The following is a 20,267-nucleotide window of genomic DNA, read 5'->3' as shown; positions in this document are numbered from 1 at the left end:
CAATTGATTTGAAATTCAAATCTCAAATCAATTCCCTCCTAAATTACTCAAAACTGAAATTAAATTTCAGATTTGATTAATCTCTCCCATAATTTCCTAAGCATATTTTCTCCAAACCCTAGCTCTCCCTCCTTGCACCCGCCGGCTTCATCTTCTCCCTTGAGGATCCCGCCGACCCCTCCCCTCTCTCTCCTTCTCTCATGCGTTGAGAAGCCTAGAGACAACGTGGACGGCCCCTCTCCTATTCTCTTCAATGTTGAATGGCGGATCCGGAGTTTGAGTGGGGTCTTGTATTCAACGCCGACGGAAGCATCAACATTCTAAGATCTTCGTGCTTTGACGTAGGATTTGAAGACGAGACCACCGTGGAAGAATATTTGGACCGAGTCGTCCCGATTCTTGCTAGCATCTTCGACCGACGATTCTCAAGCCACGATTGGAGCCTCGTAAGCCGCCCACTACCTCATTCCCCGCCGGCTACTTTTCCACCAACGAGGTTCTTCGGTCTCGCTTCTATAGTGGTAATATCCTTCATCGCTTGGACCTTCTTTCTCCACTAAAAGCCTACTATTAATTGAGAGAAACAGCCTCAAGTTGAAATTCTCATTGTTAAGTGTTGGATTTTGTTGATTGTATTTAGCATTTAAATCTCCTTGAAATTTGAATGAATAGCTTTGGTTAATTTCTCTATTGCTAATCTTTGGCCTAAGCAAGTTAACTTTTCTAATTCTTAATTCTATCTTGCATGATCGAAATAAACTTATAAGAGCAAACTTAAACAATTCTCTTTTTAATTTTAATCGTAACTCCTAGTAGTTTCACATCACATTGACTCCTCATTCATGGCGTCAAACAAGGGTGGCCGGCGGTGGGGCTTGGCTTGGGTGGGGCAGGTGGAGGAGCTAATGAAGAAAAGGGATTGAGTTGGTGGTTAGGTTGAGGTGAGCTTTGGTAGGAGGGGTTATGAGGTGGTGGTTGGTGGTGGAGATGGCCGGCGGTGGAACTTGGGTAGAAGGGAAGAAAGGAGAGGAGGAGAACCAAGAGCCACCGGAGGTGACTGTTGGGTACGACGGGTGGCCTCTCCTAGGCTCCAACAAACTCTCAAATTCTTTCTCAAGCTCTCACCTAAGCTTCAAGAACACAATTGCAGAAATTTTTTGTGATTATCATTCATTAACCTCAAAAGAACAAGATGAAGGCTTTAAATAGCCTCTTACAACGACATAAAACAAAATGACTCAAATACCCTCAAGGGGCTACATGACTCAATCCCTCAAGTAAGGGTAAAAAGAGAAAATGCTGAAATAAAAATACATCACTAAGGAAACAATAATAAAATCAAAAGTACATCGGATAAATCGTGGCTGTTGATCTACGGCCACGTCGACGGTAGACTTTCCGACTGATGTCATATATATAATGATTAGTACCACCCAAATATTAAACCACATATAACTGTTTTGCTTGTTTTAGTTTCAGAGGTTTTGTAACTAGAATCTTTCAAATAATTATGTATTCTTTAAGTATAAATAAGAGCATGCTACAATTGATGCAATTCAATTATTCACTTACCAAACCTCTTAGGTAGACGTGCAGAGCTTAGATGTATAATTATGAGGCCTTAAAGTATGAGACTAACCATCAATAGAAACCATATGCAGATTTGGATTCTAAATACATTTATCATCTTCTTCTTTTTTTTGTTTTAAATACATTTACATTTATCATCTTTGCTTCTAATGTTTGTGATAATTAGGTTTGCGTTACTTCCATTTGGATTTAAATAAATAGCTTGTCATGCCTTGTGCTGATGGTCTATTTTTCAAATGAAATTTACCTGGGTCATTAAATATCTTCTTGTTGGCAAGTTAAAGAGATGTCACCGCTTCCCTCCTAACCCAGATTCATTCATGTGGATGGGGTTGTCTGGATTTGAGGCTAGAATTGGCACTTTCCATCACCATGGCTGTGGCAAAAATGAGATTAAGGGAGTGGGAGGGATAGTTGCAAATGAACCTTCTTGTGTATATTTTTGGAAAAGTGAGGAGTCGAACTGATTAATTTAGAAAAGGTTGAAATGTCAATCTGTATGAGCTATTATGGAGCTTTAACTGAAGGAATCTTGCTTTTACTTATTATAAACACGATAATTCTAATTGGCTCGTTGTAGAAAGACAGCAGTCTATCTACCAATTTATCACTGGCAAAAGGGATATGGGTACTTTTAGTCTTATCAATAAACTCCTGATCTACCAAGGTGGTTTGGTGGCACTTTCTCCGTGCTACACTGTAACTGCTCAAATGATTATTGACAGGATAAGGTGGTGTCTAATAACACAAAAAGTTGAATTTTCTATCTTCTGCTGTTTAAAGTACTTAAACTGCTCAAATGATTATTGTCTCCCTCTCTTGAATTAATTTTGCCCCCTAATTTTGTAGTTTTTATTTGTTTTAATCAATTGTAATCTTTGGCTGCAAAAGCAAATAGGTTGGTTGAGTTTTCTATTGTGTTTTGGGTATTTCATAACATGCAATAGAATCTTTTAACAACAAAATATTTACACAAGAGCATATGTATCTTTCTTAATAGTAATAGATAAAACTAAAGAGGCATGCATAATTAACTGATGTTTGTTTTTAGATTCAATGATTAAGTCTAACGGCTTGATTAATTAATGTTATATCGGCCTTTTTATTCTATATAAAATATGCCAATTTTTATATGAATACGCCAGAAACTGGGTAATGAAATTTCTTACGATTGATTCATTGTCAGCTCGACTTGCTTCTGGCTAAAGCAAGCTAATGCTACTTAATATTTGAATATTTCTATTGTTCATATTTTGAGAAATGAGATTATTCTGTATGCTATATTTAAACTTGGTCATGCAACAATCAAAGATCCTGTTTGTAACGATGCATGACCATGAGCTCCCAAGCAGTGACCACATGAATCCTGTGCCATAGCTTATCTCGTGCTGTTGAAATGCGACCTGCTGATTTTGTTCTACTGACCCATATTCCTAGTCAAATGTGTCTTTTGCTGGTGTGCAGTTTGATAATTGCCACCATCTTTTGTTATCCAGCTGATTGTATCTCATCCACCGAAGGCCTGTTTTGATTGAGCATAGGTGGTTTGCAGAAATGGCGCATGGGAAGGGAGATACTTTTTGGTGTTTGTTTGGCAGGTTAGCGGGGAAGGATTTAGAAAGATTTTTCTGTTCACTAGTTCCTTAGTCATTTGTATGAAGTTGCATAACCCGCTTCTATTACTCCATCATCAGCCTTTACCAAATCTTTGGAGTTAGCTTATATCGCTTGCTGGGAACCAAACAGATCCCGAAGCAGCCATACTTCCTAGTTTCTATACCTGACTAGCAGCTATCTCCTTAATTCCTAAGACGCTTCTTGCTATTTGGTTGGCAGCCAAAGTGAAAAGTAAAACGTAAGAATTTTATTCATCTGGACTGACCGTCCCATTCACTTTATAGCCACTTTCAAAAGTGGGACCTGCTGGGAAACCAACAAATCCTTTGTGTGCTTATACTTCAAAATTTTCAGAGCTGCACTAGTAGTTCTTTTCATCTTATTTGCTTATTGTCTAAATGTTCTTCTGCATTTAATTTTTTTTAGAAGTTCCAAAATTCTCTTCTGTTTGTTCTACACCTCAGATCAGGCTGCTTTGGAAGCTGAGGCAAGAATTGCACCTTTGCTTGATGAGAAGAGAAGGTTGTTCAATGAATTATTGACAAACAAGGGTAACGCCATGACTTCATTAACTTATTTTCACGAAAATTGAACTTAAACAATTCTCAGTAGCTGATTAAGTTTCAAAATTTATTCGCTGCCCTCTCGTTTCCATTTATTTTTTAACAATCTGCCTAGTGTGTTCTAGTGATTTTTATGTTCTGGATCTCAGGGAACATAAAGGTATTTTGTCGTGTAAGACCCCCTTTCGAAGATGAAGGTCCATCTGTGGTCGAGTTTCCAGATGATTTTACCATTCGCATTGATACCGGTGATGACTCTTTTACCAATTCAAAAAAGGACTACGAGTTTGATAGAGTTTATGGGCCCCATATTGGACAAGGTGTGACCTAAACTGATGAGCAATTTTGTCCTTGCAGCTTCCATTTTAACAAACAAAATGTCTGATTCTTGTTATAAATGGTAAATAGTTGACATATAGTTTTCTGTTTTTGTTTTATTCTGATTTGGTTTTGAAACTGTGCCAGGTGAATTCTTTGATGATGTTCGACCTTTCGTACAGTCAGCAATTGATGGATATAATGTTTCCATATTTGCATATGGGCAAAGTAATTCTGGAAAAACACACACAATGGTCCCATTCTCTCTTCTCCCCCACTATGGCTCTGACTTCCTTTCCAGACTAATATTCTTTTAATCTAACAGGAATTAATATCTAATCATTTCTTTTATGTTTTTGATTTTTGAATTTGAATTTGATCTGGCCATCATTTAGGTCATAACACTAGTTTTGTTATTAAACTTATTGCTGCTGGAATAGCTTAAGCTAGCTTTTTTTCCTTTTTTCTTGCTGTTAAGTACTTATCAATTGATTAATGATGACAGATTAATCTCTACCACATTATTTCTTTGATAACAAATTATAGACGTGCAATTTGTTGGAGATGGGAAGCTCCGACCATTATAATTGGCTCCTATGGTTAAATACTTTTGTGGGAGTTTTGAGTGCACTGAAACATTTGGAGAAATGCAGGGATACATAAAATTCTTGTCTAACAATTGAAGATGGATGTATGAAGGTTGGACGATTGTGCTGTTCAATAAAAGGCTTAAGTCTCAATTATTTAGATTAATTTTGACGCTTATATGAGAAGTCAGAGCTTTTTTATGTTCCAATATTTACATAGTTGAAAGTTACGCACTTATGGCATCTAAATATACCACCGTTTTCATTAGCCTTATTCTAATTATTTGGGGTCGGTTTTATGGATCTTCATGTTTCATTTGTTTCTGTTGAGCTTTAAGCACTTCAGGCACTTTAAACTCAATTGGATCATGCAGGCCCTTGATTTTGAAGATGAATTTTGGAGGGGTGATAACACAATACACGTTTGCAATGAACAACAAAATATCAAGAGATAATAGCAGACTCAGATCTCAATAAATGTTTGCTTACAGCTGTATTGAATACATTCTTATCCGTATTAAACAAATTTAAAATAAACGATTAAATAATGAAAATTCGCCCACAAATGATAATGGGCCTTATAAAGATAAATATTGATTCAGTTTATTAACTTATTCGTTGTCTGATTTAACTCCCTGTAAAGAGCAAAAGTGTTGGATCTTTTTGACAGGTTTATGGAACTAGTAATGCATTCATTTGAAAGAATCTTTAAAGGTTGATGGATTAGCAATGCATTCCTTTGAAAGAATCGTGAATTTCCTTAAGGCATGCAATATCACCATCTTGTGAGAACGTTGCTACCGATTTTAGTTGCTACTAGTAGAATTGTGGATGGAGTAAATTTATTTAGTTTTTACTTGTATATATACCACCAGCATAAACTGGATACAACACGGAGTATTAGAGGATTAGTGGTGATTTGATTTGGTAAAATAGTTACATTACTAAAAGGAGAGAAAAAGATCAAAATAGTCTCTTGACTCTTTATGAAGGACCAAAATAATTCCTAAATATATTAAAGGATCATTTGATCCCTCAAATCTTTAAAAATGAATCAAAATAGTATCATGGTGGGACTACTTTGATTTCTCTTATGAAGTTGATGGATCAAAATGATCCTTTAATATATTGAGTAATGTTTTAGTCTTAGTCAAGGGACTATTTGGTCCTTTTCTCGTTAAAAGAATGACCAATACCAATGTTAAAAGATAAAGCATGCACCAACACATTAGTTTTCTGTTGCTTACCAATATGATTAAGTTTTTTGGCTATGGTGATTGAAAGACAAGTAAATAAAGTGCAAATAATGTGTATAGGTTTAACAAGCTAAGTCATTCTCCCCGGCGAAAACTTTCAAAACACTAGAATAAGCTTACATGATAAGCATTTGCCTTTCATCATGTATTACAAAATTTCTTTGAACTTCAAAATTATGCTTGGAGAATGCATAAACAACATGCCATCTAATGGTTAAATCTTATAGAGGAGGTGCAATATTAAAAGATTTATATTAAAATCCTATGAGTTGGTTGAAGTTGTCAAATTCAATTATAATTTTATTCTTTTAGATTTAGATTCATTCATAAGAATGAATTATTATTCATGTAGGATATTAGTTTATTTTTAATGCTTATGTTGGGCTTTGAAAATTCACGCTAAGCTCTTTTGTGAGAGTGTGATTTTGAGTTAAATTTTTTAAAAAGGAAATTGGATATCTTAGAGTCATTATTATATTTCAACCTTATTTTGTTTGTTCCTTAGGATTTTGTTCGAGGTTTTTTGTAGGCGTAAGTCCCCATGCTAATTACATCTTCTAAACAAGAGGGAGAATATTCGAGTGAGGCTAGCAGGTGGGTGTTAAATAGATATCTTATACTCGTAGCGATTTGGCTTACAGAGGAGGAAAATATTTTGCTTTTGGCTTAAAATAGATGGTTTGGGGGGGGGGGTGATGCTAAACCTAGTCAAGATCACATGATTTTGTTGTCACGAGTTGTCATGGATCGGGATCCTGGTTTACTCAGGAGACGAGATAGTTGACCCAACTTGATTGAAGGGTTCTGTTCAATAACTATGAGTTGCGACATCCAATAAAACCTTGTAAACTTATGGTGAATATTTGTTGAAGGAGATAATTTTAAATCATGCTTACCTAACAAAAGTCTTTGTGCTATATCAAGTGCATCATATAGTTCACAATTTAAGAGGTTGAGCCATTAAGGAACTTCTAGGCTTTATTTGCTACCATAATTTGGTGGTGCCATTTTACGACGAACCATTCAATCAGAGGGTCTTGGCTGTAATTGTAATTTACTGGTGTCATTTTGCAGTAGAAATTTGGCCATAGGACATTTGACATGTCTTTATTATATGAGATCTTTGAGAGTGATCATATAGCATGCTTGATATGACATTAACTTTTTGTGTGCTTAGGTTATCTTAAATTTATTATCCTCGATAAATTATTATGGAGATGCTAAGAATTTAGCTTTTAATCATTTATATAATATATTAGATACTAAGGAGGGTGAAATATATTCGTATAAATTAGCCAAACAAAGACAAAAAGTAACTATTTAGTTCAAGTGAATTGCATTAAGGATGAAGATAAAAAAAGCTTTTATAAGAAGAGGATATTCAACAAAGGTGGATAAAATATATTAGTAAAATTTTTAGTAAAAATTGTGAGAACACGATCGACTTTAGTAACCTTAGCAACCTAAATAAAAATAGAGATTTTTATTTATATTGACGTGTTAGTAAAATCAAAGTTAGAGAGGCTTAAAAAAGGAATTATGGAAAAGCTTTTAGCCCTGATAATATTCCAATAGAGGTGTGGAAATGCTCAGGAGATGAAGTAATTTTTTAGCATATAAAACTTTTCAATATTATTTTGAAGACTAAAAAGATGCCAGATGAGTGGAGTGTGTTGGTTCCTATTTTTAAGAATAAAGGTTGAAGAAATTTTTCAGAGTAAAATTCAAATTCTATTCTATTCCTTGGAATTATTGCATATATATATTTTAGGAAAATATAAAAATAAAAGGCATTTAATCTAATTAGTTATGATAATCATATCCCACGGATCTCCAACTGCAGCCCTCAGATTACTATACACGGATCTCCAACTGCAGCCCTCAAATTACTGCACACGGATCTTCAATTGCATCCCTCGAATCTCCATTTGCAACCATTAGATTGCTGCCCACGGATCTCCAATAGCAACCCTTGGATTGCTTCCCACGGATTGATGATGTGGCCTCCCCCTTGGCTGCATAATTCAACACTCTCCCTCAAGTTGGGTTGTAGAGGTTGTGCAATCCTAACTTGCAAACAAACTTATCAAGTAGAGAGCCCGGTAATGCCTTTGTTAGAACATCAACAAGTTGTTCATGAGTTTGGGTATGTACTAATTCAATTTATGAGTTCTCTATTTTCTCAGATATATGGTGTCTATCAATAGTAATATGTTTTGTTCTGTCATGATGTACTGGATCTTTGGCCATATTGATTGCGGATGGATTGTCACATTTCAACTTTATCATGCATTCAATTTTTATTCCCAGTTCAATCAATACTTGTCTATCTAAATTCCTTCACAAATAGTAACTGCTAATACTCTCAGTTCAGATTATGCACTGCTTCTAGAAACAACAAATTGTTTCTTGCTCCTCCATCTCACTAGGTTCCCCCACACAAATGAACAATATCCTAAGATCAATCGACTGTCAACCTGACTTCCTGCCCAATCTGTATCAAAAGAAAGGATCAATTTCCTATCTTCATTTTTCTTAAATAATATTCTCTTTCGAGGAGTACTGTTCTTGAGATATCTCAAGATTTGATATACTGCCTCCTTTTGTTCCTTCATAGGATTACTCATATATTGACTTATCATACTCACAACAAACCCAATATTTGGACGGTGGTGGAGAGGTATATAAGCTTTCCCACAAGAAGTTTCTTCTCAGGATCCATAGGTGTACTGGCTGGTATGCATCCCGGCATGTCAGTCTCCTTCAGTAGGTCTAAGGTATACTTGCGTTGGAAAACAAATATATCTTTGCTTGATCGAGCTACCTCTATATCAAGGAAGTATCTAAGTGATGCTAGTATATAACTTCAAAATTCTTGGACAAAGCCTGCTTGATCTTCATTATTTCCTCCATATCATTTCCAGTTTGGACGATGTCATCCACATATACAATCAGTACTGCTACCTTATATCTTTCTGACTGCGTCACAAACAATGTATGATCCGCTTGACATTGTTTAAAAGCATGGCCTTTACATACTTTGAGAATCTTCCAAATCATGCTTTTGGAGACTGCTTTAATCCATACAAAGATTTCGACAGTTTATACACTTTATTCCTTCCATAAGACTTCTGAATCCCCATTGGAATCCTGTGTAGACTTCTTCTTTCAGGTTCCCATTCAAGAATGCATTCTTGATATCTAGTTGATGTAGGAGCTAATCTAAATTTGGTGCTAAGGAATGAAGAATCACATAAGACTAAGTGAATCCTCTTGCAACCAATCTAGCTTTCAACCTCTCAACACTATCATCCATCTTATGCTTTACAGTGACCCATTTGCAAGTCACAACTTTCTGTCCTTGTAGGAGTTTTGTACACTCACAGCCTAATTTTTTTCCAATGTCATAATTTCTTCTTTAACAACTTGTCTCTATCTTGGGTGATTAAAAGCTTCCTGAATATTGGTCGGAATCTGTACATCATCAAACTTGGTAAGAAAGATTTGAAAAGTGTATGATAATCTATTATAGGAGAGAAAGTTTTTGATTGGATACTAGGTGCATGATTTTTTCTGGCCATTTGATGACTCAATATCTTTTTGAACTTTCTCATTTATCTCCTCTGTATGAACTTTTACAGTTGTTGGATCCATTGAAGTAGAGTTGAATGGTGAAAGATGTGTCTCACTGTTCTACATATGCTGATTTTTTTTTGTTGAGTATATATATTGTTGTTCCTTAATTGCTGCTCTTTTGTTGGGATTGATTAGGACTTATGGGTGGGTGTAATTTGTCTGAAGGTGGAGTTTGAGATATAGGAGATATACCTCGGGAAATACTCGTGGTTTGGATTTAGTGTGATATTTGTTGATTTTGACTGGACTCTGTTTGGTTGCATAATAAGGAATTCTACTCATAAGTTTAAAATTCTCCTTCACTCTCCCCTTGAATTTCAAAACTAGAAGTATGGGTTGTTTTCAAAGAAGGTGACATCCATGGTTTCAAATACTTTCCTAGAAATATGGCAAAAGCATTTGTAACCTCTTTTTGTCGGGAAATAGCTAGTAAAGACGCATTATTTTAATCTTAGGTCAAGCTTGCTTCTATCTTGTGGATATATATGTGAACCAAGATAGAGCACCCAAAAGCTTTAGGTGAAAGTTTGATGATATTCAACCGAACATGAGGATATGCTTTGAGTTGAGTTTGTCTAGGTGTTTAAAATTTTAGTATCCGAGTAGGTAATCTATTTTTTATGTATGCAACAAAAAGAATGGCTTCCTCCCATATATATTTTGGTACTTTTGTGAAGCATAATAGATCTGGCAACTTCCAGGAGTTGCCTATTTTTTCTTTCAGCTACCCATTTTGTTGAGGCGTATACACACATGAACTCACTAGGATTATCCTTTCGCTTGATAGGTATTCTTTCATGATATAATGGAAGTACTCTCTCCCATTATTTGATTTTAATATTTGAATTTTTGTATTAAACTGGTATTGAATCGTTAGTTGAAATGATTTGAATATCCTATTAACTTCAGATTTTTCCTTCATTAAATAAACCCAAGTGAGTCTAATATGATCATCAACAAATATCATAAACCACCTTGCTCCACTTATATTTTTAACTTTTGAGTGTCCCCAAATATCACTATGGATCAAGACAAAGGGTTTAGAAGGTTGGTAAGGAACAATTAGGTAAGATGATCTGGTATGTTTAGCAAATTGACAAGTTTCACATTTGAATAAATTTGGATTTTTATTATTAAATAAATGGGAAAAAAACTTTTCAAGTTACATGAAATTTGGACGACCTAACCTATAGTGCAACATGATAATCTCTCTATTTTTACTGACTCTGAACAAAGCGACTTATAATAGGATGATTCTTAGGAGCAGCAATTTAGGTTTGTATGGATTTGGGTGTATTGATGTAATATAACCCAGAACACATCTCAGCACTTTCAATTTTCTTCTCCGAATCCAGTTCCTGAAATATGCATACATTATTAGAGAAAATTTTTAAGCAATTACTATCACGAGTCAATTTACTAATGAAAATTAGATTGCACTCAAGATTGGGCATATAAAGCACCGATTTAAGTGATAGTTTGATGGGGACATCAGATTGTGGAAGGTCTATCAGAGACGTGGCCGTCGATCTACGTCCACGATTGAGTCATTGTATTTCTGAGTTGTTTTATGTATTTTCTTATTTATGATGTCATATTGTATTTGCTTTATTAATTTCCCGTTGTACCCATTTGTTAAGGGAGGTCGTATGTAAGCCCTAGGGGCATTGTCGTCCTTTTTATTTTGTGAGTCTTTGTACGAGGCTATTTATAGCCCCATTGTTCTTCTTTTCAAGTTAATAAATGATTGATTGAAAACTTTGCTTCTCTTTGTTTGAATTCTCACGAGAGCTTGAGAGATTGGAGTGAGATCCCTAGGAGAGGGAGAATTGTGCAACACCCACAAACCTAGACGAGTCGGGTTCGTGGTTCTACCTTCTATCTATTTCCTTCCTCCTCCCCCTACCACCACCGACCGTACCACCCCCTCCATCACCTTTGTCCAAACTTTCACCACCACCAAACCCCTTCTTCACCACACCGAATTCTCCAAGCCACCTCCACCTCATCGCCGGCTCCCTTACCCGAACCCCAAGCAAGCCGCCGGCTCCTAGCCCCTCGCCCTCTCTTAGATTTACTTCCTATTTTGGATTGCCATAATTTGGGCAGATTTTGAATTCAAATTCACCCAATTTGAAATTTAAAATCTTTCCCAAATTATAAAATCAATTTTAGGAAAGTTTCCAAATGCTTCCCCATTGGAATTTAAATTAATTTGGAATGAATTATCTCATTCCAAATCTAAGTATCTAATTTAAGGAAGCATTAAAGCCTCCTTAATTTCCCCCTATCCCCTTAGAGCCGTCGGCCCCCTTTCCCTATCTAAAACAAACTCCTTATTCTCCCTCCTCCCTTGGCCGTCCATACTTCATCCTCTCCACTTCAAGTTGAAGAGAAACTTCTTTCTCTTTAACGAAGTTCAAGGTTGCTAGTGATCTTCATAAGCGACCGTCATCTAGCATTCATGAATGGCCGATCCAGATATTGACTATGGCCTCGCCTACGACGAGCAGGGATTTGTTTGCATCTTGCACTCGGCCTTATTCGATGTCAACCCGCGCATCGATCACACCGTAGAGAGTACGTAGAGCGCATCTTGGACACCTTGGTCGAGGCTATTGAAGAGCAACTTAGTATCGTCCAGTGGATGATTACAACCAATCCTTGACGAAGGTCTTCTAATCTTCCTCTTATTATATTTTTTAAGGTCTAACCCTCTTCCTTGTGATTTGATTTAGTCATGAAGATCATGTTCGTCAAACTCTGCCGAGCTTAGTAAACGTAGGGATTGAGTGCACTTTATTTGTTTCTAATCTTATTGTTAGATTAAGGATTTTCGTTGAAAGCTATTATATTTGCATGTTGTTGATTTCCTATGTTATTTTGATGATTCAAAGCACTTATTGTGCAACTTAGCCCAAACGGAAGTGACCGCTCTTACATTTTATTTTGTCGTTTAATTTGCTAATAGTTCTAATCTTTATTATTCTAATCAATAAATCGTGCAAGTTCTTTTTAAGTTATTGCATGCATTTTAGTCCATCATAGCTTCTGTGATAAAAGAAGAACTTGTTCCCAAAACTTTGGTTGTTGAGCCTTCAACAATCGTGACTATTCGATTTGAATGATAAGGTTGATAGTGATAAAGGAGTGTAATGTCTCCTGTCATATGATATGATGCTCATGAGTTAATAAACCGAAGTTTTGACTGTTTTATACCTGAGTGTGGATGTAGGCTAGTAGCAGGTTATGGAAACTGTTGTTTCGTGATGTTGTTAAGCAGCAAATTCAACATCTCTAAATGCTCCTTGGTGGAAGGAATAACTTCAGCTTTAATGTATTGATCTTGCGTGGTGTTGACAGAGTTTTCCTTGCTTTCTTATGCTAATATTTTACCTTCCAATTAGTTGGTTTTCCATGAATCTTTCAATATGTCTTCTTTGTATGTCCTGGTTTGGCACATTGATCACACCATGGTCTAGGAAGAGGAGAAGAGTTGTCTGCAGATCCATGTTTTCCAATGTTTAAATCGATAATATTTGGGTAGGAAGATGAGATCTCGCTATACATAGTCATGGTTGAGTTTCCTTGATTGAAAGAGAAGATGAATTTTGTGCAAGGGCTACCGATGCTTGAAGAGAGGCTATCGGCAGGAAGATGGAGAGTTACCACCGGTTGAGGGTTTGGAAGAAAGGGAAGAAGGTTTGCCGTCGGCGCTCAGAGAAGGCTTAGGATTTTCCTAGGCTTTGATACAATGAAGAAATTTTTTAGAGAGATTCTTATATATATATATATATAATAGGAGAATAAATAGAAAGAGGGAAGACATTTAATACAATTAATTATAATAATCATATCCATGGATCTCCAACTATAACCCTTGGATTACTGCCAACGGATCTCCAACTGCAGCCCTTAGATTATTGCCCACGGATCTCCAACTTCAACCATCGGATTACTGCCCATGAATCTCCAATTGCAGCCCTCAGATTGATGCCCACATATCTCCAACTGCAACCCTCGGATTGCTGACTACGGATTGCTGATGTGGCCTTCCCTTGACTGGGTGATTCAACAAAGGTGATGCATAAGAATGTGCGAATTATAGAGGATTTAAGTTGATGCGTCATAAAAAAAAAAAAGTTGATGCATCATACTTTAAAACTTTGGGGAAAAGTTATTGAGCATAGGTTATGATGTTATACTAATGTTTCTCAAAATCAATTTGGATTCATGCCAGGTAGGTTACTATGGAAGCTATACATTTAATAAGAGGTTTGATGGAGAAGCATGGGTAGGATCTACATATGATATTTATTGATTTAGAGAAAGGTTATGATAAAGTTCGAAGAGATGTGCTATGGATAGTTTTAGAAAAGAAAGGGGTTAAAGTGCTTATACTCAAGTCATTAATGATATATATGAAGGAGTTGTTATTTTTGTTCAAACACAAGGAGGTTTTCAGTTGGATTACATTAAGGATCAACTTTAAGGCCGTATCTTTTTTGCTTTAGTCATGGATGTTCTTACTAGACATTTGTTGGAGGATATATCCCGGTGTATGCTTTTTGCTGATGATGTTCTTCTTGTTGATAAGAGTAGAGAGGGAGTTGAAAGTAAACTTGAATTATGTGAGGTTAATTTTAGAGTCTAAAAGTTTTCATTTGAGTAGATCTAAAACTGAATAGATGAGTGTAATTATATATATATAATGAGGGGATACTTTAGGCGATCAAGTCATTAGTAAGAGTATACGTTTTAGATATCTTGAGTTTATTGTTCAGAGTGATGATGAAATAGAAGAGGATATTATTAGTAGAATTCAAGTTGGATTGTTGAAGTGGAGGAATACATCAGGCCTGTTGTGTGATAGAAAAGTATCACTCAAATTTAAGGGAAATTTCTATAAGATGGTAGTGAGACTTGCAATGCTTTATAGCGCATAATGTTGGCCATTAAAAGAGAAACAAAAAATTAAGTTATATGTTGTAGAGATGAGGATGCTCAGATGGATGAGTGAATTTACTATTAGAGATAGAATGCGAAATGAGTATATACGTGAACAGGTTGGAGTAGCTCCAGTGGCATATAAGATTAGAGAGAGTCGCCTTAGATGGTTTGGTTAAACAAAACGTCGGCCTTCTAATGTCCCGATTAGGAGAGATGTTTAGATTTGACCCGGTTAGGAGAGTAGATGTATTAGATTTGACCTATGTTAAGAGAGGCAGAGGTAGACCTAAAAAAATTTGGTTAGAATATATTTGAAATGACATTTTTTAGATTTAAGTGAGAATTTGACTTTTAACAGGACACAATGGAGAAAAATGATTCATGTAGCTGAATTCATATTGTGGGATAAAGGCTTGATGTTATTGTTATTGTTGTTGTTAGTAAATTATTATGGAGGATGAATGGGTAGTTTCTTTAAGTTTGGGATGATCATTTTTGCTTGAGCATTCTTGTATTTTATATTTTGAGATTTTAATATTTTTAAAATTATTTGAGTCCAAAGTGTTTTGTTTTAGATTTGAAGGCTTTTTTAATAATATGATCTCCTTTGGTTGAGGCTTATTTTTAGGATGACCATCATTTAGGTATGATTTGAAACATTTATATTTGAAATTGGGAGCTTAAATTTGATAGTAAAGCCCTTCGACTAGGATGTGCAATCGCCATGCCTATTATCGGAGTATTTTGAATTATTGAACTTTGCTACCTCAAACCTTGTCAAGTGAGATTGCTTACTTGCAGAAGACCAGGTTGAAAATTCGGTCTTATTGCTTGAGTTTTTTTACACATTCATTGTATTATAAATCTTGTCGAGCTACCTCCATATGTAGATGACCTGGCTTGTCGATTAAAACTAGTGATTGCCAAGAATTTGTATTTTAAAAATAAATTATCCTTGGAAAAAAGTATTGAAGGCCTTCTGCAAAATATAAAATTGCTTTGCAAGATTTGTGATTGAGTACTTTATTCCTAGTGCATAATGATGTAAGTTTCTTTGATTAGATTGGGAACAGGAAAGACATATATTGCTTGTGTGCGGGATACCACGACCTCATCTCCTACCCCACCTCGTTAAGAAAAACTGTTGTAATCTTTGCATTTGCACAAAAATTGCAACATAGGATTTCTCCGCTGCATAATGGAATATCTTGATGGTTTCTATGCCGTTTATGTTTTTCTGCAGTCTTTATGATCTAAGTGATCTCTAGATCCACACGATATTGTTCATAATTTTTGTCAGCTAAAAACCAAAAATTAGAGTTCATATATTATGTTCTATTTATGAAGAAACTATTTAGTACGGATGAATACATACTTAACAAATCAAATTACAAACATTTGTATATATTGGTAATGATATGGTTTTCATATACGTGAATTTTATGAATATTGCTTATGTATGTATATCATCATTTATAGTAAGTTGAATGCTCTTGTATTTGAAAGTGGGATAGCTTATTTACTGGTCCCCTAAACAGAATATCATGCCTTAAAATGTAAATGAAGAGATACTTTGGCCATTTTTCAATAATTTTACCTAACAACTAAGCTTTTGTCTTTTTTAGCAACATTACTCTTATTCAAGCACTCTATTGTGTATGACTATTCTACTATTGATGTATTGAGTATATGCCTTACCTTTTTTGTTGCCTAAATATTGGTATTTTGCTAGGCGTTTTACTTCTTGTTTTTGTTGAAATCGATTTATCATGTTTTTAGTTCATTTTTATTTAGTTTTCGTTGTAAAGTTTAGTTTTATTAGTTGTTGCGCTTTGCCATGATTCTACAGGAAGGTACAAGTCAGGAACGTGGTTTATATCAAAGGAGTTTTGAGGAATTATTTGATTTATCAAATATGGATATGACTTCAACATGCCAATATAAATTTCATGTCACTGCCTTTGACCTCTACAACGAGCAGGTATATATATTTAACTCTCTTGCTACTATACCTCCTCAGGCCTTGTTTACCTGGAGCATCTACTGCTCCGCTTCCCACAGACTGTGATAATGGGTTGGGCTTGTAAACTTTTTTCACCGTTATGATTTTCATTTTAATGCTAATTGTTTGTATTCTGACTGTAGCCTATTATTATTATTATTATTTTCATTAATAGGTTCGAGATTTGCTGGTTAACAGTAAGAGCAGCATTTCAACAAAAGTTCGGATGGGCCTTCAAGATTCTGTTGTGGAGCTTGTGCAGCAAAATGTTAATAATCCTATAGAGTTTTCACAAATGTTAAAAGAAGCACTAATGAATCGAGGTGCAGACTCCTTGAAAGCCAATGTATCACACTTGTAAGTTATGTTCGTATGAAAATTTTTGTCATTCTAGTGCTTTTCGTTGTGGATTTATTAATTTGCATGCTTTTATCTACGTTGAATATGCGGCTATCTCCTCAGACTATTTTCCCTGTTCTTGTTTGCACTCAACTTCTTGAACGCTTCTTTTGGTCCATGATGCATATTTATGAGTCCCTTACTCATCACACTTTCTTAGGATTTTCTTGTCAACTTAGGTAAACTAATCTAATCTTACTGTTAGTTTATAAATCTGGTTTTTTTGTTGTAAATATGAAATGAGCCTCTTCATCTTACTACATTTTTATCATTAATCCAAGATAATGGAACAGGCCAAATTCTGTTACAACTTGTCTTGTAATGTTTTTGATTTAGGGGTGTCAAAATGAGTTTTCGGGCTGGGTTTGGCAGTGGCGGAGCCATAAATTTTTTTTTTTTGGGTGGGGGGAGGGGAGGCAACTTTTTTTTTTTTATATATAAATATTTTTGCTCCTTTGTAATCTACTATTTATTTCTGTTTTAAGCACCTTCATAATCTACTTATTAAGTTCTGTTTTAAGCTCTCATGCTTATGATTTTGACCTTGCAACCTGGATGTGTAAACAACCTGAAATAGTTCAACCCTATCATTAAGCATAGATTAATTTACTTATTACATCATGAAACAGCTCTATTCATATTTGACTGTTTTATACACCCTCAAGTTACTACCTTAGCAGCTATAACAAACACAAATTATATTGCAGTATGTACTTCACTATTATTTTGAAACATACAAAAATTTCAGGAGAATCTGAAAGTTAAATTGAATTATGTTAAACTTCTCAAAATACCCAAAAAAATTGCTTTAAGCAACATTTTTTCTCCTCATCTTAGTCCCTGCTGCCTGAAATCTTGCACAGTCAAGAACCTGAAGGTCAGATTAAGAAAGTTTAAATAATCAATTGAAGCACTAAGAAAAAAATTCAAAACAATTCAAATCAAACAGTTAAACAACAGAGAGCTCACATAAATAAATGAGAGCTCACAGGAATCACTTCTGTTTATCATCATTAACAACTTTCCAAAATGCAATGAAAGCTTCAGGAACATGGCTGAGCTGCTATGACAGTTATTGCAAAGGTCGAGAACTCAGAAGGATTCAACTTTTCTTCATTAAAAATGAAAAAAAAGACACAAAAGTCTATTTATGTAAATCAGTCATAAGCAGTGACAACTATTAACACAGCTTAAAAAGCAGAAAAACATTAACAGACATCACTTCTAATTTTCAGACGTGCTCTTTAGTAAGATAGGTCTGTTTTGCGAAGACAATGTATAAGACATATGTAGGAATGTAAAGCTTGGCTGGTTGGGTTAAAACCAACCGGACCCCACCTTTTATATTCTCTTTTTTTATTAGTTAATATGTTGTCCTTTTTATTTTTTAAGTAGCATTATTATTATTATTATTTTTATTTCCTTATTTACTAGTTGAAAGCTTATAAATAGAGGTTCCTTAATCCTAAAATTCAGATTTTGGGTGTTTAGAAAGAGTGCCATAGCTCTTCTTGTTCTCTGTATCATGGAGTTCCAGGTGGTGCCCGACCTCCCTTCCTCCTTCCAGACGCCCTTCGGCCCCTTCTCAGCCACAGCCGCTGACTGCTCCAACACCTCCACTCCTTCCCTCCTTCAACCAACACTCCAAGCAGGTTCCAAGAAGGCGTTAAGACTTCTTCCTGCTGGCCTGCTTCTGACTGCCCCCTTTCAGGTTGCCGCCGCCATTTCTAGGTGTGGACAGCCCTTCTTCTCTGCTTGCCGCAGCCATTGCTGTTTATCCCTCTTCCAGCCGTACAGTCCCCTTTCCTGCTGACTAGACAGTGCAAGAATCCCTTCCAAGAAGGCCTGGGGGCTGCTGTTCTTCTTCCAGCTATCAAGAAAGCTGCTTCCAATCTGTGAAGCCACTAATAACAGCAATTTCTAGTTCTTGGTTCAGAAAACAGCAGCATGATTCCTCTTTGAAACATCTCAGTCTTCAAGAAAACTTGTTTTGACTAGTTCTTCAATATTAGCCTTCTTCTCTGTCTTTGGACACATTTTGGGTGTCATTTAGACTTATAAATAATATATTCTAGATTATTTTCTTCTCTTCCTGGTTTTTGCACATATTAACATGGTCACGTAATGAGAAGTACAATGACTTCCAAACAATGTGCCAGCTGCTTAAATGTGCAATTACGAGGTGACAAGATAAATCAGCATAGATTATTTAATAGCTAGACAATGTTGTACAGAAGGTATAAATAAAATGCCAATAAATTTTGTGGGGTCTTTTAACTGCTTTATTAGAAATAAAATAGAAGTATGATGGGACAGTTATGATAAGAACCTCATTGCGCTCTAGAAGCCAATTGCAGGAGTTGCAAAAGTTAGTAAAGTGCACTTTTGCACATTTCCATATTTAGATAGTAACAAGGTTTAAAAAGTCGAAATCAGGAATCAAGATATTTTGTAGAAGCGAGGCTAGTCGTAAGCTTCAAGGCAGATCGAGGCATAAGCCTCAAAATGGGAAAAGAAAGTATTAAAAAATTATAAATAACTCATAAAAATGAAACAAAATTAAGTAAATTATAAACATATTGACTTGTTTGAAAGTAAATGCTATTGAAATACAAGATTCAAAATAAATATTCAGTCTAAAGATATCAAATTTTCATGCTAAAGTAGGTTTAAAATACACAATAGTGCATCTTAAAAATGGGAGAACCAATTTCAAGAATTGTACTTTTGATGCAGTTTAAAGCATCAATTATTTATGGTTTTTATGCGGCCCTTCCGCTTTGTGCAAAAGAGTTTTTTATTCCACATAGTTTTGAACAAATAGTGGCATAACTTCTGAAATCTAATTATAGGAAAATCAATTTATCTAAGTATAATTTTGTAGCATTTTTCTACTACTGAAATAATATGCAAAAGCTATATTTCAGTATTGCTAGGCACATGCAAGTGCTATTGAGAAATGCATAAATGGAATTAAAATTAACTTTGAAATAATATTTGTACACCTTATCAAATAGTTCAAAACAATAAAAACTCAACATCGCATAAATCATGCGAAGTAGGTCGAAAGGGAAAAAAAGCTCATTACCTTCACAATTCACATGATGCAAGAGAAACCAAAGCAACACTAGAAAGGTTGAAAGATCGTTACGTTCTCTACGAGTTCCTATTGGAACAAAACTTTCAAAATTCTACTTCTCAAAAAATAGTCGAAGCCAACACAACGTCGAAAGGGAAGATGGATTGTCACCTTTGCTACAAAGAGATCAACTTGACATGAAGAAGCGAAGTTGAAGCAGGTGAAGCCGAAGCAATTTACATGAGCGAGCGATTGTTACCTTCTCTGAGA

General features: G+C 35.3%; 1 protein-coding gene across 1 annotated transcript in view; it reads left to right on the top strand.

Moving 5' to 3' along the window:
• Positions 1–20,267, top strand: part of LOC110096028 (kinesin-like protein KIN-14L) — a 77,209-nt gene that overhangs the window by 5,145 nt on the left and 51,797 nt on the right. The window contains exons 3-7 of the mRNA XM_028700141.1: positions 3,672–3,758; positions 3,920–4,090; positions 4,236–4,342; positions 16,367–16,498; positions 16,695–16,876. Of these exons, the coding sequence (XP_028555974.1) occupies positions 3,672–3,758; positions 3,920–4,090; positions 4,236–4,342; positions 16,367–16,498; positions 16,695–16,876 (679 nt within the window). The remainder of the gene's footprint in view (positions 1–3,671; positions 3,759–3,919; positions 4,091–4,235; positions 4,343–16,366; positions 16,499–16,694; positions 16,877–20,267) is intronic.

This window comes from Dendrobium catenatum, unplaced genomic scaffold (assembly GCF_001605985.2).
Source record: "Dendrobium catenatum unplaced genomic scaffold, ASM160598v2 fragScaff_scaffold_1456, whole genome shotgun sequence".
NCBI classification, from domain to species: domain Eukaryota; kingdom Viridiplantae; phylum Streptophyta; class Magnoliopsida; order Asparagales; family Orchidaceae; genus Dendrobium; species Dendrobium catenatum.
This window is presented reverse-complemented; position numbering and strand designations above follow the sequence as displayed.